The sequence below is a fragment of the Chanos chanos genome, chromosome 16 (assembly GCF_902362185.1).
Source record: "Chanos chanos chromosome 16, fChaCha1.1, whole genome shotgun sequence".
NCBI lineage: Eukaryota > Metazoa > Chordata > Actinopteri > Gonorynchiformes > Chanidae > Chanos > Chanos chanos.
The window spans coordinates 9,683,601-9,699,763 of NC_044510.1; the positions used below are offsets into that span (position 1 = coordinate 9,683,601).

The following is a 16,163-nucleotide window of genomic DNA, read 5'->3' on the forward strand; positions in this document are numbered from 1 at the left end:
GGACTGGCTCAAGGTCAAATTTAGTCGAACGTCCTTTTCGGCCTCAGTCAAGTCTTTGGGTAAGACGACATTTTGGCCTACCCATCCTCTCCGCTCAGGCCCTGGTTCTCATCTTCGTCCCCACTGGACGGTGGCCGGGAACGCTTGAAAAATCCCATCTGAGAAGGAAACATTCTTGAGTTTTACCGAGCACAACATACAATTCTGAATTTGCATACATACACTGACAGTGAAAGTGTTTCCAAACATACAGTCTGGATTTGAATAACTAGACATTGTTGATAAAGCTCGAGACTAAACATCTAATATAACTATCCAAGGGTTTGTTTATGTGTTTGTCAGTTTGATCAGAAATGTTGTTTACTTAGCTAGAGGTGAAAAGTGCAATAAACCCCCGTCTTGAACATATGAACTGTATGCTAATGGAGGCAGCCCATGTCATATGTGTTTTCAGATATGGAAAGTCTTTAGGTATTGACAGCGAAGATAGTGCCACCTGCTGTTCAAATTGTGGAAATACCTTCAAGAAGATGTAACTCAGCAGTGCCAGGAGAATGAGGCCAGTAATAATGGAAACGACAAACCACCAAAAAGGAACTTCCCTTTCTCCATCTGCCAGTCTCCACACTACACTGGTCTCTGTCTACAAAACAGCATGTACCGAGACTGTATTTATATCTACAGTTATAACAAAGACTACAGCTGGAACTGTACAGCTGGGTTTTGAGATATCAGTCTAAACATGCTGGGTAATCGCAAATGAACACCGGGGGTGTTATATCAACAGTAAGAGAGTATATGTGGGTCTAATACGTTCGTGCCGAGTGTTAATTTAACACTAGTGAATTTGCTGTGCGATGAGGCGACGAGCAATGTGTAACGAGGAAGCACCCAGTGTTGATCTCACCTGTGCGTATCCGCTAGGGAGGATCGCTGGTTGTACCTTTGAGTGCATGCTCACAACCTCATAACGAGCTGTGGACTGGAGGACATAATTTTCATAAGGTCTCTGGAGAGGGAAAGGGGGAGAGAGAGAGAGGAGAGGAGAGGAGGAGAAATTGTTTTAGAGCCCTAGTTAACACGCTTCACCTAAAATTAAACAAACAAACAGACAGAAAGCTCCACGATACTTTGTTTAAAAATTGTTCTTCTAACCAGGCAGTGGATTTTAAAACGAGAAGATTCTTTTATTCACCTCCAGGAAGGTTTGTACCCAGAGTCTGGCCATTAGTCTCACGACTGCTCTCCCCTCTCTCTGTAAACCAGTGGCAACGCACGAAAACAGAAGACACGGTTCCCCACCGGAGCAGTTCTGGAAAAGAACGGACAATCTCGAAATACTGAATATTTCGGCTACACGTGCACCACCAGGAAGCGTTCTTAAAAGTCTCCTCACAAGCCAACATCTGCCGACTGGGGAGAGACCAAAGTGCATCGTGTGCACTTTTACAATGGATGTGTACATGCTTTTGCTTTTGCTATATATGTAAGTGTATATATATATATATATATATATATATATATATATATATATATATTTTTTTTTTTTTTTAACGTTTATGTTTACAGCGAACACAAAAGGCAGTGCAGTAAAGCAAGATTTCAAAATGTGTGGCTGTATCATTCCCTTGTGGTAAATTTGAGGTATTAAATGTTATAGTTAGATTTTTGTTGTTGTTGTTGTTTTGTTTTTGGTCATTGCCAAAAATGACAACAGGTGAAAAATACTTACCACATGGACAGTCTCTCTCCGGCGGTAAACTGGTTGCTCAAGATGTCCTGTGTCGCGCTTATTAAAGTGGTGAACATCCCTGGTTATGTTCATGGTGTCTTGTTTCATTAACTAAACCCAGAGCGATAAGAAATTAATAAGAGTTTAAGTTTGCACCTGCTACATAGGGGCATAGGACTAATCCTACACCTAATTAGCACTTGCTTTTATTTTCATTTTAAACTCTACCTAACTACCAAACTCAAATACTCCATCACTAGTGAATGGACCTTATTGAACAGGTATTATGCAAATGCGAAATTGTACCCAAAAAGCTCTTCAAAATCATCCAAGGTAGTTTTATAGCAATAATTTATAAAACAATGGGGGATAAGCCCCCAAACTTTTGAAATTTCAAACGCTGCGATGTAATTTCTAGTTTTCACCAGGAGATGGCTCCCTCACCCCATATTTGTCAATGTCTGAGGCTGTCGTTTCACAAGTGAGGAACTCTTCTGATGCGTTGGCGAACACGTAGAGTAGATTGGATCCATTATGTTGCGTTGGGAGCTCGACTTCCACCCGAACGTCAACTGTACTTGGGCCCAAATTCCTCAGCTGTCATTGCAAACAAGTCTATAACGTGCACTGTTGAAGGTAGACAACTGCTTCAGAAAAATAATACATGTGATAGTCTTTGCGCGGTATTTTACCTCATAAACATGTTCCACGAGTGGACCCACTTCATCCAAAGTCTTTGGGTGTAGCTTAGGTTCCCATTTCGCAATAGGAAGGACACATTCAGGTGGGGAAGAGCCACTGCAGACATATTTCAGATAATCTGTCACAATAAACAGCACTAACCTCTGATTACGACATAACGCCATTGCTAAATTGTGGCGACTTTACACAAAGAAACGGCGTCTTAGCAAAACCACATCCCTTCCGACTGTTAATTATTTTATTTTATTTTTTTCTGATTTGTATGTTTCTAAATGCAACTGACCCACACTAATAGGGGTCGTTCTCAATGCGAGACTCTGAAGTCCCAGTACGTTCACAGTGCTTCAACAGCGCTGTTATCTCCCCTGTCTCGGATGTGGTGTGTTCGCGGTGATAAAGACATGGTTTCAAAAAAAACAAACAAACAAAAAAAAACTTTCTTTCTCACCCCCGCATCTCCAGCGTAGCCTCGGCACTGACATTAATCCTCAAATGGACCACGTCGCTGTCTGGTCTCTGGCTATTCTTACTGCACATAGCACAAGGAGTATCAAGCCAAAACGCAAAATGTGCTTTCTTACATGACGGAAAAAAAAAATTCTACTGCACGTGTGAGAGTGATCGAACATTCTGTGTAAGTCTTAACAAAAAAAAAAAAAAATGGAATGGTTTTGAAAGGTGATTGGAAACAAAGTGAAGAAAAAAAAAGAATGTGTTTCTTGCCTTTTCATTTGCAAATAGAAAGATACATGGCTCTCCACCTCTTCCAAGCTTCCCACACTGAACAGGAGACCCGCTTTGAGCTACATGGAGAGAGAAAAGTGGAAAGATTTAAAATTCACTGTCTGCACAAGTACATTTTGTTCAAGAACATCTTATTCTCAGATGAAGACTGAACACACGTATTTCGGAAAAGAGAAAAGAAGACATGTCATATCTGAAGTTGTGGACTGAACTGGATGAAAAATTACTCTACCAGAGTCAAGAGACTATCCACAATAAATCTAATTATGAAAAAATGATGAGGGTGTTGAAATGGAGCATAGGTATATAAATTCTGTATGGACTTTCTGCGCTATATGAATTTGAACAAGGACTGTTAATACTGACATTGAAAGAAATTTGCTTCGGCAATCAATTTTTTATAGCGCAGAGCACTGTAACTTCAGATAGTCTTTGCAAATGAATAGAGGCTATCACTAATGACTTGAGACTTGCAGACATGTCTTGAAAGTAATGTGTTTAAATGCGTAAAAGAAAAGCAATCATAGAACATTCTAGAAGCCAGGTATTCCTCTGCTTTTAATATGAAACTGTCTGCCCATTGCCTCTCTAAATGGAATCTGTTGATCATCACTAAACTTCAAACAACATCACTAAACTTCAACAACAAAGATCAAGGGGATGGATTTGTTTCGAAAGCTTAGTTCAAATGAAATATCTTTTGTTACCTTCTGGCCTGTTTTCATGGGATTTCCCAAGTCACAAACCACAACTATGGTCCCGTTGTCTTTCCTCTGCGCACAGACCAAACGAGTGAAACCCTGAAACACACCCCACAAGCCGTGAATATCCCCTTGGATCCTACGACGCGGCTTTCCAACTGGCCCCACAACTCTGGGTCCAGCCAGAACAAAGCACTTCCATACCTTGTAAACATGACAATATGCCATCCAATTTCAGCGTAATACTAGATACCCTCAAATGTATTAAACTTTACCACAAGTTAACTATGTATCCTGCAACATACTTAATATAAACATCAGATTACATTACATTCACATTACATTTATCTTCATTCAGCAGAGGCTTTTATCCAAAGCGACTTACAAGACAGGAAGAATGCAAACCAAACCAAGACAAAGATTAGTTCACTGCCTAACTGTTTAATGTGGAGTTCTCAGAGTAAGATGTATTTGGTAAGTTAATTGAAAAGTATCATTTTTTTTAGAAATCAGAATATCACATATAACTGTAAGACGTATCCCTGTCACCTCTAAAAGGAAACAGCAAGTGGAGAAATAAGAAGTGGGTTTTTCACCTCTCTGTCACTCAGCACTCCCTGATAATGTGTGTTGGCGGGGGGCCAGATCTGTAACTCGGTCTCATACGCTCCCTCTCCCCTGTTCTCCGCCTGCACAATCAACAGCGCCGGGCTCTCGTCTCCCACCAGGAGAACTTTCGTTTCCCTGCGGCGGAAGACGATTCAGAGCAGTCGCATTAGTAGTAAAATGCGCTATTAGAAGACCTCCGCTTCTGTTAGGTTACGTTTTACTGAATGCAGGACAGGTAAGCGTGGGTTTGAATCCTCTGTATGATTCAATTGGCAAAACCTTGGTTTTACTATCAGGCTCGCCACGGAAAAGGGTGTACGTGGGTTGGTAGCTACCACAATGAGAACGAATGAACTTTTTGAAAGACCACTGAAACTGGAATTTGGAAAAGAATGAAAAAGAAAAAAAAACCTTGTTAATTACATATTTGCTGACCTGAGGCAGAAGATTTTCACAATATATTGCAAATTCAGATAATGTTACAGTACATGATGTTTGTGGCAAATCTTTTTTTGTCCCCACACATTTTTCTCTGTTATTATGCAGTTATTGACAGATTTAAAGAGACATATTTCCGGTAATGAATGAAATGACACAAAAGACTGCAAATGTGGGCGTGGCGAAAACACTTACGAAACTGCAGATAGCACCAAGTCAGGGATACAGATATTATCTTCACCACAGTCCAGAATAATTCGTGTCTAAAGTACACACACACACACACACACGCAAACAGTAGAGTACAGGAGATGGTAACGGATATGAACACACGTTATGTCTATAAACTGAAACACATAAAAATGCACGCTAACACCACGCTGATTCCCATGTCATAGCTGCCAATCATAATCAGAAAACCGTTATGCGATGGTGAGTGTTTCCCTCCAGATGAAGCTCTTATGATTTAATCAATTCAAACATTAGAAACACATGAATAAATTCAGTCATCAAAACCATCAGCGTGTATCATTTGCATTCATTTACTTTACAAGCAAATGACTGACGTGCATTACTCACACGTTACACGTTACGTCCTGTTTTGTTTGTTGTGGGCATGTAAAACCCTTTGAGACTTTAAATAGTGATATCGACCTCTAAATAAACTTGAAACTTTAACTCAAAACTTACACACGTATGCAAACTTTTCAATCATCTTATGGCGTACTGGCTGTCAAACCTCAGTCTGTATGATGGAATACGTCATTTTAAGGAACAAAATACGTCATTTTAATGAACATGTTTAACCATATTTTGCGGTTCATTACGGGAAGAAACGTCTTGAAAGCGGTGAAGCCGCTGTGAGAACTTTCTCATGACGCTCACCTGTGCAACAGCAGTAGTCTGGTCTTGTAACACAGCGGCTTGGGACTTGCTCAGTTTGTAGCTAACAGAGATGAAAATTGGGCTGAGTTTGTCTTTGAAATCTGTCTCTGGCTGAAACGGAAGAAATACGCGCGCTGAGTTTTACGGATGACCATCGACATCTTTTGTGTTAGAGGACAGACTTTATTTGTGGAAGATTTTGCAAACGAGCAATGCAGTGCAAAAGGAGTCTCTCAAGTTTCATAGATTAGAGAAAAACAAAAACAAAAAAACAAAAACAAACCCTTAATACATAAATGATGACACAAAAAAGTGGTGTCACAACTTTCCAAAATCTTTTACGCCGCTTCAAAAAAAAGGTCACTGAATTTGCTCTGATAAAGCAAGCAAGCAAACAAACAAACAAACAAACAAACAAACAAACGAAAAAAACCCCAAACCGGCCCTAAACAGGGCAACCTTTGATTGTCAACCAGTTAATATGCAAATACAACACGCATCACGCAAAGACCTACAGCAGAAAAAAGTCAGGATTGTGTTACACAGAGCAACTCAAAACTCCCATTCAGTGCAGAACTGACGCGCAAGGTAAAGAGAAGTGTGTGGACCGGGATCGGTGGAGTGGCAAAGCACCGACCGCATGTTCTTCTGGCCTCAGTCACACTGATGCCTGCATTTGTGGAAGTGATAAGAGCATGGAGTGACTAGGGAACAGCGTTGCTTAGTGTGTGTGTGTGTGTGTGTGTGTGTTTTATTTCCTGATCCCAAAGGGGCTTCTGAGTGAGTCATCACTTGCTCTCTGAGCTATTTTTATTTATTTTTACTTCAAGCTGTGTTATTGAGAACGGGGTCAAAAGTAGAAAAGTCTCGGTTGAAGCAGAGGGGACGTTTTAACGTCTTACCAGCAGATAGGCGGTCATGGTTTTGCATGTTTTTCCAGTGTCTGCGGTAACGTTGAGTTGGAATTGTTCTTTCGGTTGACTGGTCTGTAACAGCAAAGTTCTCCTGGCCATAATTTGCTTCATCGTGTCCAGTTGGAGTTCCGTATCCAGCACTGGAGGAGAAGTTTTTTCAGGGAACATTAAAAAAAAATAATAATAATAAGACCACAGAGATAATGTGACAATCGGAGAGAATATTTCATAGCTCCTAAAATATTTCGATATTTCACGACAAACTCTGAAACTCACTCTCTCTCTGTGCTTTGTCTGTTAAATCTACTTGGTGCTTGAGTTTTTCTGACTCTCTCTTTCTTTAGAACTTTACCAGGCAAGAAACATTTCAATGCGGGCCCCGCAACTGTTTCTGTAATTGAGCAATATTTGGATAGCTTGTTTTTTTTTTTTTTTTTTGGACGGTTAAGGCACAGTCATTGTGAGTTTCCTCTATTAAAGATTCAAAAGCTTTGCATTAGAGACCACAACTATTTTTATTCCCTCATTCATAAAGAGAGTGGCCGCTTAGAACAAGGAAGGCATTGTGTTTAAAACCGACTCTAAAACTAACTGTAAAAACGGACTAATTCTAACAAATACAAATCGACTCTAAATGACAAAGAACAATATCAAGGTTTCCTACCAATTTTCTCTGGGATTCTGTACCCAGACACACTGATGCACATCATAATAGTGAAACTAAGAGGGAAGAAACAAAAAAGAGAAAAATGGTTAGATGGGAAAACCTGTGCTTCTAATGATCGGAGATGGGTTCGTCTTGCAATTGTGTGCGTGCGTGTGTGTTTGTGTGTGTGTGTGTGTGTGTGTGTGTGTGCATGTGTGTGTGAGTGTGTGTGTGTGTGTGTGTGTGTGTGAGTGTGTGTGTGTGTGTGTGTGTCTGTGTTAAATTAATGAGTAACAGACATGTATCATTGTCTTTTGTATTACAGTCTTTTGTATTACAGTCTACAAATGTGCAGTCTGAAGCATTTCTTTGACATTAAGTGCATTTTGGGCTTCTATGTTAAGACTGACATCTCACCACACCAAATCTGTGATGGTTTATTGAATTGTCTAACTATTCAGTCTTGTACTTTCCTCAGCATAGTGCGCAGGCTGCCATAGAAGTGAAATGAATCGATGTCCTGGAAGCAATAAAGTGCTTGTCCGGAGACTTGAGTCTTACCAGGAGACATGTGTGCTGGTTTGGGGAAGAGCACACTGTTTGACATCAGGGTTAAGGAAATCTGGTTGGATGGAAAGCTGAGCTTTCGCCTTCACCACTGCCTGTGCTCTGATGAAACACACACACACACACACACACACACACACACACACACACACACACACACACACACACACACACACACACACACACACTCATTTTACTGTTCTATTTTGATCCAGATTCAACATCTTAGGACCGATTCAAATTCACTGGCTTTCACAAAGGTCTCAAGATACTCATATCTCACTCGTGCATGTACACATGCATCTATAATGCACACACATCCATAACACACACACACACACACACACACACACACACACACACACACACACGCACACACACAAACACACACACACACACACACACGCACGCACACACACGCACACACACACAGAGCTGCAGATCACACACTCATGGGCGATGATGCCACCTCGTCCATTTTGCTATACCTGTACACAGCCACTTTGCTCACACCCCACGCTCCAACAGCAAGATCTACAAATCAAAGAGCAAACGCAAGACACAATGGGTAAAACTGGACAGCGAAATGACCAGACATGACACCTCTAAGAAAACAAAAAAAACCCCCCAAAAAAACCCAAATTCATTGACTGCCAGTTATAGCCATTGAAAAGATTACAAATACAAGCACTGTGCCTCTCAGACGTAACTGTGAACCTAAATAAATGCTGGTCCAATTACTCAAACAGAGAGAAAAGGAGGACAAAAAAAGGGACCGCTTTGTCTGGAGGAGGTGTCTTGAGGAGTAACTTTCTGCCAAAAGGGAGAATGAGACAAAGAGAGCCAAGGGCTTCTTTTTTTTTTTTTTTTTTTTCAGGAGCCAGAGGCATTGTCTGTCAAAAAGCATCGCCGTGTAAGATTGGGCCCCCGGGGTCCGCTGGTCCGAACCTGCATCCATTTGTTCAGTCTCACGAGGTTCACGGTGCTTAATAAAACTGCCCTTGGATGACACCGAAGTTTCTCTTAGGTTAACTAAACGCTTTCTGTCTGTCAGTACGGAAAACTAACAGCAAAAAAACAAAAGAAAGTTTTACTTGGCTGCAACGTGAACTAGGAGGAGAGACCTTCCTTAAAGTCTCAAACGATTTTAGTATTTCTGTCATCTGTGTAACTGTTTGGATTACAACCTAAGGCACAATAATCATGTTGTTATTGTTTTTTTTTTTTTTTTTGTTTTTTTTTTAAATCTTGCGGTGTCGAGATATAATTACGGTATTTCTCTTCTACCTGTAACTTAACACAATGTTCAGTAAGAGCTTGTAAGAACGTAATCTGAAATTACAACACTTATCGCATGGTAATTTTAAACATTGCACTATAACATAACTATAATTTTTCTCTTTTGTCCACACAAGGCCTGTAATGAAATTGCAATTAGATGGAAAACACAATGTTGTGAATATTCCATCTGTGCTTTATTAACATAGAATGTCTTGCATTCAATGCTTAGAATGGTCCAACAGGAACAGGCCTCCAAGAACACACTGGATACATTAGACAGTTTTTTTTTTAATGCATTATACATTAGACAGTTTAATGCCACACGTAATGGGGTAATAACTGACCCATTCTGATGGAGATAAGGGCACTGAAAGGGAATTAATTTTTTTTAATGCAATGTATTAGTTCTGTTCTGTCCTTTTGGAAGGCTTTGTGTCACAGGGGGCTACGCTAACTATAGCTTCAGTCAGCGTTTTACTCTACGCGGCGTATATAGATCCTGCCTCAAACACCGACCTGGGTAGCCGTTGTCATCAATGTCGACGCCCCCTCTCAAGGTAAAACCGAACCCGGCTAATTTTCCAGGAGCACGGAAGGGGCTTTCCAAGACTTGGGCGTACTGCAGTGTCAAGCCGGCACTCTCGCCCATGAAAATAAAAACTCGACCATCTCCGACGGAGCTTGGCGAGCCAACAGCCACATCTGACCACAAAAAGAGGAGAGGAACAGTCATTAAGCAACCTCAGTGCACCTATAAAAAGTGTCTCCCCAGCCCACTTCTGGAGACATGCAGACGCTATGCATAACTGGGTAATTCTTGCCCAAGTATCCCAGTCTAAGTTATTCAAACAGTCAGATTGGTTTGGTATAGATATGCTACTAAGTCAGCATGTTCCTCATACAGGTACAGTGGGTATGAGTGTGAGGAGGAGATTTGGAAAGATGTTTGGCAGTAAATTAAGATAGCATGTGAAGCTAAACCCAAATTGGAGTCAATGACCACTATATACATGCTGAGGACTGCGGTCCTCTCAAGAGAGACTGAGAACCTTGAAGAAAGCGCCAGGAAAGTCTATGCCTCCAGAGCCAATTGGCTCAGAGACCCGTTATTTTCTTCAAATTAATTCCACATCAGAATCGATAGTTTCTGGAAAGTGTGGTGATCCACAGATCTTCTAATGCCTTTACAACAAATTGCCTAGCGGAGATTAATGTCTCTGTTTAAAAGAACTGAATTTGTGCCAATTTACCAGCATGTTTAAGTGCCTAATCTTTTATTAAGCTTCATTTTGAAGTAGAGCTCCTGAAGTGAAAAGCAGTTGATGACTATTTTAATGAAACCCAGCTGATGACTCACAGAGTCTTTTTTTTTTTCTTTGAAATATAAATCTTTTAACTTTGTGCTCGGCACAAAGTGATTTTGCGATGCTTTATTTATTTATCTATTTTTTTTTCCTGTAACTTATGTGGGTAGTGGTGATAATAAATTGAAATGCACACATTTAGGTACAAGAGTCTCCTTGAATTAATTCAAAAAAATTGGAGTGCCTCTGCTGGATTTAAGAGAATGGTAAAAGAGGGAGAAGACATGCTGCTCTTGTTTATAGTGACATTGATGAAACTCAGCATTCTTCTAACTCAGCAGTAATGTTCCGGACATTCCTCTATGACATCATCCTCCTTCCTTGCATTTAGATCTCTCTTAAAACCCTCCCTGTCTGCTTTTGGCAGGCTTCCTTGACGCTCTTTTAACCTTGCCATGTCCGTGGAACATGGTAAAACAAAAAAAAAAGAAAGAAAGATGACCTCACCGTTAAAGCCGTCTTGGTTGAGGTCTCCAAGCGGAGCCAGGGCCATGCCAAAGCGACCGTAAGCGGTGGTGCCCGTCAGTTTCTGGTTGGGCGCGGCGTCGAAGGTGGAGCCGTCCCTCTGCAGGTACACGTGTACCTGGCCGACCTCGCGCAAATGCTGACTGGACAACTGCTCCATGAAAAGGGGAGCTCCGACGAGAATGTCATCTCTCCTGCATGGACATGGAGGAGTTGTGAGGCTCCAAGGCAGGTTTTTCTTAATGTATCTTCTTTTTGCACTTTATCATTTTAAGAGTGCCTTAAACCGGTTTGAGTGGTGAAAGCACTTACTTGCAAAATGCCTGAGACTCTACTTTTTGCCTTTCAGCTTTTTAAAAAGTCTGAAACCATTTTTTTTAAAACTTTTTTTTCTTTTGGGGGAGGGGGGATGGGTAACTGTGTTTTTTGTTTTTTTTTCCTATGGGGCATTGCAGCATTCTGAACACTTTTACTGTGTATCCTTAGGCTGAAGCAGACTGCTGTGTTGATCTGGAACGATACCTACCCATCATTGTTGACGTCAGTGACAGCAACAGAGTGACCAAAATAAGAAGCCACCTGTGGAATATATATCATTCTTATTGTACTTATGATGTTACTTCACACAGAAAGACTTTGAATCTCCATTAATGTCTCATCACATGAGTGTATGGCACGGACAGAGTACACCATGTTCATTTACTGTGCACTCGCTCCCCAGACTAAACACATAACTACTAACACCCCATACTTAAAGGACCACGTCAAGTAAAGGGCTTGTAAGATTTCCCCATACAGAGCAGGTCCAAAGAAACAAAATGCATATTGTAAACTGCACAAAAAAAAAAAAAACACTCACCTGGGTGCCATACAGCGACTTAGTGATGCGTAGCGAAGGGCTGGATCCATCTAAAATTTTAACCTTGAAGAAGGACAAAAGATTTTTCGTTCTTTCGAATTTAGCGTTTGAGTTTCTTTTCCTGCTGTCGTTCATTCTGTTTCATTATTACGCTCTCACTCAAAGGAGGGTATTTTCTATTCTTAAGCGAAACACGAAGATCCGACGAACCATCCTCTCAAACGCATGCGCCATTTCATTCAGTTGGAAGGTTGAATTGAAAGTCTCATTTGCTGAAACTGATTGGATAGGTCCTTGATAACTCTTCTGAGCCAGGGACTCTGTCAGAATTAAACGGGCCATTGTATCGTGGCACATTAAAAGTCAGAAAACTTAATTAATTTACAATCCCTTTCCTAGGGCTAGAAATACAACATTTCTTAATAGAAAAGTGCTTAACACAGGGTTGATATAAAACGCAGGTATGGAGCTTTAATTGTTGCAAAAAATGAAGTTAGAGTCCTTACTGAGCCAGCAGTGAATCGATCATTTGGAACACCAACCACGTAGTCTGGGATACAGAGAAAAATTATTTTGTGTTGTTTGAAAGAAATATAAGTCTCAAAGAGTTAACAATACTTTTTCAAATAGGTCTTAAGTTTGTTTTAACCTGTTGTGTTGTCTTTTGTCAACTGTCCGGTAGCCACCGAGTACCCTTAAGAAATAAAAAAAAGACAAAAAATGCCTGAAAGGTTGAACATATTTAGCCACAACCCAAATAACGTCACACACATCAGTCAAGAGTTGTTTGCTTGGACCCCATTGTAAGCTGTGGTTCTTTTTCTGAAGAAAAGCTTTGGAATACAACTGTTCATCTCTCGAGAGGAGCAAAATCTCCTAAGCGTTTTCTTTCAACTTTTTAGCACGACTCTGGCATAAGAGATTTAAGCTAATCTTTTGAGCTAAAAAGAGCTCTTTGCCCTGAAATCTTACCAAGATAAAGGTCATAAAAGTCGTATCTCTCATTTGACTTCATCTCTCCTCTAAGAGGGCGGACCTCGGAGAAAGGCTGCTTGCTGGCAATGATATTTTCAATGGGTGCTGTGATGATCTGACCTAAGAACATAAAGTACAGGATCAGATTCCGCGCTATCGTTATTTGACGACGTTTGATGACAGCACTATTGTCACCGATGACAGTTGTTTACCATTGTCAATTGTAAGCGATTTAAAAGCATGAAATATCACTTTTATCCACTTTTCTGTTTTAGGTCACTTCAAAACCAGCTGACAGAAAATGCTTTGACAGAGAGAAACTCCCTCCACGGTCTGATAAATAACATGACAGGGGTAAAAGAAAACACAGAGGTAAAAGAAAACAAACAGATCCAAGAAAACAAATAAATCATTCAGCTTCCAGAGGAAGAATCTCATGGCCCCCCCCCCCCCCCAAATTTCACCTTGAAAGAAAAATCCGCCTGGGGCACCAAGAACCACTCTCCCATCCTGCCGCAAGAAAATGAAGAGTTACTGGCTAAATTTACATGGGAGACTTCTCAAGTATTACGTCTATAATTATTTTACTATTGTAAAATATCTTAATAATCATCCATATTCTCAAAACCATTAAGTTTGGATTACATATCTATAAATCTTTAATCGACGATTTATCTCTAATGTAACATGAATCAGTAGATATGGTTCGTAAGATTAGTTGTCGTTGACGTTTTAAATGTTACCACGGTGTAAAGCACATATGACTGAGACTTGAATATTTATTTGTTAAGGATAATTTAACATGATAGTGTGTGATAGAGATGAACAAAAGAGAGAGCAGCACCTTGGTTATATCAGAGCTAAATCCTGCTTCGCAGTATCGTCTATCAGCATCTGAAAATTGAGTTCAGAGCTTGTGTTAGCTTATCTTCTACTTCATATAAAAAGTTAATACATGCAGGAGAAGTTATTAGATACAAAATGCTTTTATATATAGAACCATTTAAATAGGCCTATCCTAAAAGTTAAGAAGCTTAAGGCTAAGATATCTTTAGCTTTAGATAGTGTAAGTGGGTCAAGGTTATTCATTAGGGAAATTTACCTCTTCATGCTAATGCAGAAACTGCTTGAAAACTATATGCTTACATTTGGTTACTGGACAGGTTAGGATATAAACTTCAAGGTAAGTTTAATCACTTATTCCAAAATCATAGCCTACTCTGTCCTGCAAACATCACATCTTGGTGAGAAGAACAAAAAAAGAACAAACTCGTACAGTATTTGTAATCCTTCTCTACTTGGAGAGCTCTGCAGGGGGCGTAGTTGGCTACCTCTCCAGAAAGTATGTTCAGGACTTGGCAATTTCCCACAGGGGTATTCATCGCTTCATCTCCATCCCTGTACACATTCCAGTGAAAGAGCGGCGCACAAGCCTACCCCGAGGTGCCGAGAGATGGTACGGACCCAGACCAAAAGGGAGAACATTGTTATGGTGACATCATAACCAAATCGTGGTAAAACCTTAAGACGGTTCTAATCTTACCAATATGTAGTGATCCTTGACTCGCACCGAAGACCCAAACCACTGCTTGGACTTGTGGGCCTTCAGAACGAAGTTCGCAAACGTGAAATTCTCATCGCCTTTACTCATTTGATGGGAAAAAAAACCCAAACAAACAAAATAAGCGCATAGGATAGAGATTTCAGGAATGAAGTTGTTAACGAGATAAAATACTTTTGAGTGCCATAAGTAAGAGTTGTGTGCAAAGAATTCACACAAAACATTCTGACAACCCTCACTGTAAACCTTTTTTTTTTTTTTTTTTTTTGTTTTTCACTGTACGGGTCTCACCACTATGTCACATTGTCTGATCTCACATTATTATTTTCATGTTCTGCTAAACAGCAACAACAAAACATTTACAACAATGTAGCCTATGTATATTATTACTGTGTGACATATCAAATCATGAATGCATGCTTTAAGGTGACTGCTTTCTTCAGAATAGCATTTTGCTAACCTCTCTGGTCAAAGCCCAAGCTCTGGCAGGTTTCTCCAGATGAAGACCAAGGACAGAGGAACACAGAACCCCCTGCTGTAACACCAGGCTGGGGGGTGTTGGCTCTGGGTGCGCCTACAACAATACTCACACTTTGGATACAAAACGTCCTTCATTTTAGGATGGCTTCTGAGATAGCAATCACGCTAAAATCATGTTGCAACTACTGTGAGCAGATAGTTACAGATACTTAGACTTATTCATTTTCGCCTGTAATTACCAGTTTTTTGTATATACTTTGAGGGGATATTTCAAGAAATAAGTATTATATTCTAAGATGAGGCTTTAAGAATATGTTCTTACCTTTTGGAAACAAATACATAGAAAACAGACACATTGCATTCTAAGGCACAACTCCATCACTATTTATGAGTAAATCAGAGGTCATGCAGTATTTATATTTGAAACATAGAAATGATCTGACAGAGGCAATGCAAGTGATGTCATTATTTAAACTAAGATCCCTTTTAAGTCTATGTCCACTCACCAATAAAAAGATCTACAATACATTATCAAACATACAGTTGGATGACTCATGTCAGATCTGCTGTACTACGTGCATTTCAGGCCTACATGCAGTACTCACGTTTTGTCTCTCTGCTCGATGAAATCCACCGAGAATCCAAAGTAGCTGTCCTCAGGACCCCAAAGCTCAGTGTAGTTGGTCAGATCGAGGTTTATGGAGTAGACGGGAAACAGGAGACTTGTAAGCGTTAAAAACAGAGTGGAAAATGATGCATGACCCTTCATCTTCTTCAGCAGCTGTCACATATGCGTTCCCATAGAAAACTGACAAAAGCCTTGGTCTTCCTTATTGTGTTAATTTTAATGCTTACGTGTGTTTGACAGCTGCAGTTATCTCGAGCTGTGCATAAAACATCGGGTTTGTGGCATTTTCTACCATATCTGTTTTCTGTGGTTGTTCTGGGTGAGTGTTGTGCTGATAAAGACCAGAGAAGCTTCCTTCAGCAGAGTGTGGGAAGCCATTTTTTTTTTCTTTTCCTATTGACACTACATACAAACTTGAGACTTTGTTTTGTTTCCTCTTGATATTCACTAGCTGACAGTGCATATTACCACACTTCTGGGGCGTGCTCCATGAGGCAATATGTTTTTTTTTTTTATTGTGTTGTAAAGAAGCATTTGAACTTGTCACCTTGCGATGATGAAATCAATGCGCAAATGCACTGCTATTATACCCGAAACAGCAGTTTCCTCTCT

The 16,163-nt window shown here is 40.2% G+C and overlaps 1 protein-coding gene across 1 annotated transcript; it reads right to left on the reverse strand.

Moving 5' to 3' along the window:
- Nucleotides 1–77: 77 nt before the first annotated feature.
- itga2b (integrin, alpha 2b) lies at nt 78–15,692 on the reverse strand. The gene is made up of 30 exons (XM_030793975.1): nt 15,529–15,692; nt 14,904–15,034; nt 14,426–14,523; nt 14,159–14,315; nt 13,727–13,776; nt 13,347–13,392; nt 12,880–13,002; nt 12,557–12,601; nt 12,414–12,457; nt 11,908–11,970; nt 11,575–11,627; nt 11,031–11,242; nt 9,736–9,921; nt 8,427–8,472; nt 7,933–8,040; nt 7,390–7,445; nt 6,714–6,865; nt 5,812–5,916; nt 5,122–5,189; nt 4,476–4,623; nt 3,886–3,978; nt 3,158–3,237; nt 2,883–2,963; nt 2,425–2,530; nt 2,177–2,329; nt 1,733–1,843; nt 1,196–1,312; nt 908–1,009; nt 521–643; nt 78–158 (listed from the first exon to the last, which is right to left on the reverse strand). Exons 1-30 carry the CDS (start codon nt 15,690–15,692, stop codon nt 78–80), a joined length of 3,102 nt encoding a protein of 1,033 aa, XP_030649835.1.
- Nucleotides 15,693–16,163: the final 471 nt, after the last annotated feature.

Excerpts from the sequence above, each read along its gene's own strand:
- itga2b (XM_030793975.1), bottom strand. The coding sequence starts at position 15,692 with ATGAAGGGTCATGCATCATTTTCCACTCTGTTTTTAACGCTTACAAGT. Across the intron at positions 11,243-11,574 it reads ACTGACGTCAACAATGATGG|GAGAGATGACATTCTCGTCG; the intron begins GTAGGTATCGTT and ends ATGTCCATGCAG. Across the intron at positions 4,624-5,121 it reads TTGGTGCTATCTGCAGTTTC|GGAAACGAAAGTTCTCCTGG; the intron begins GTAAGTGTTTTC and ends CTTCCGCCGCAG.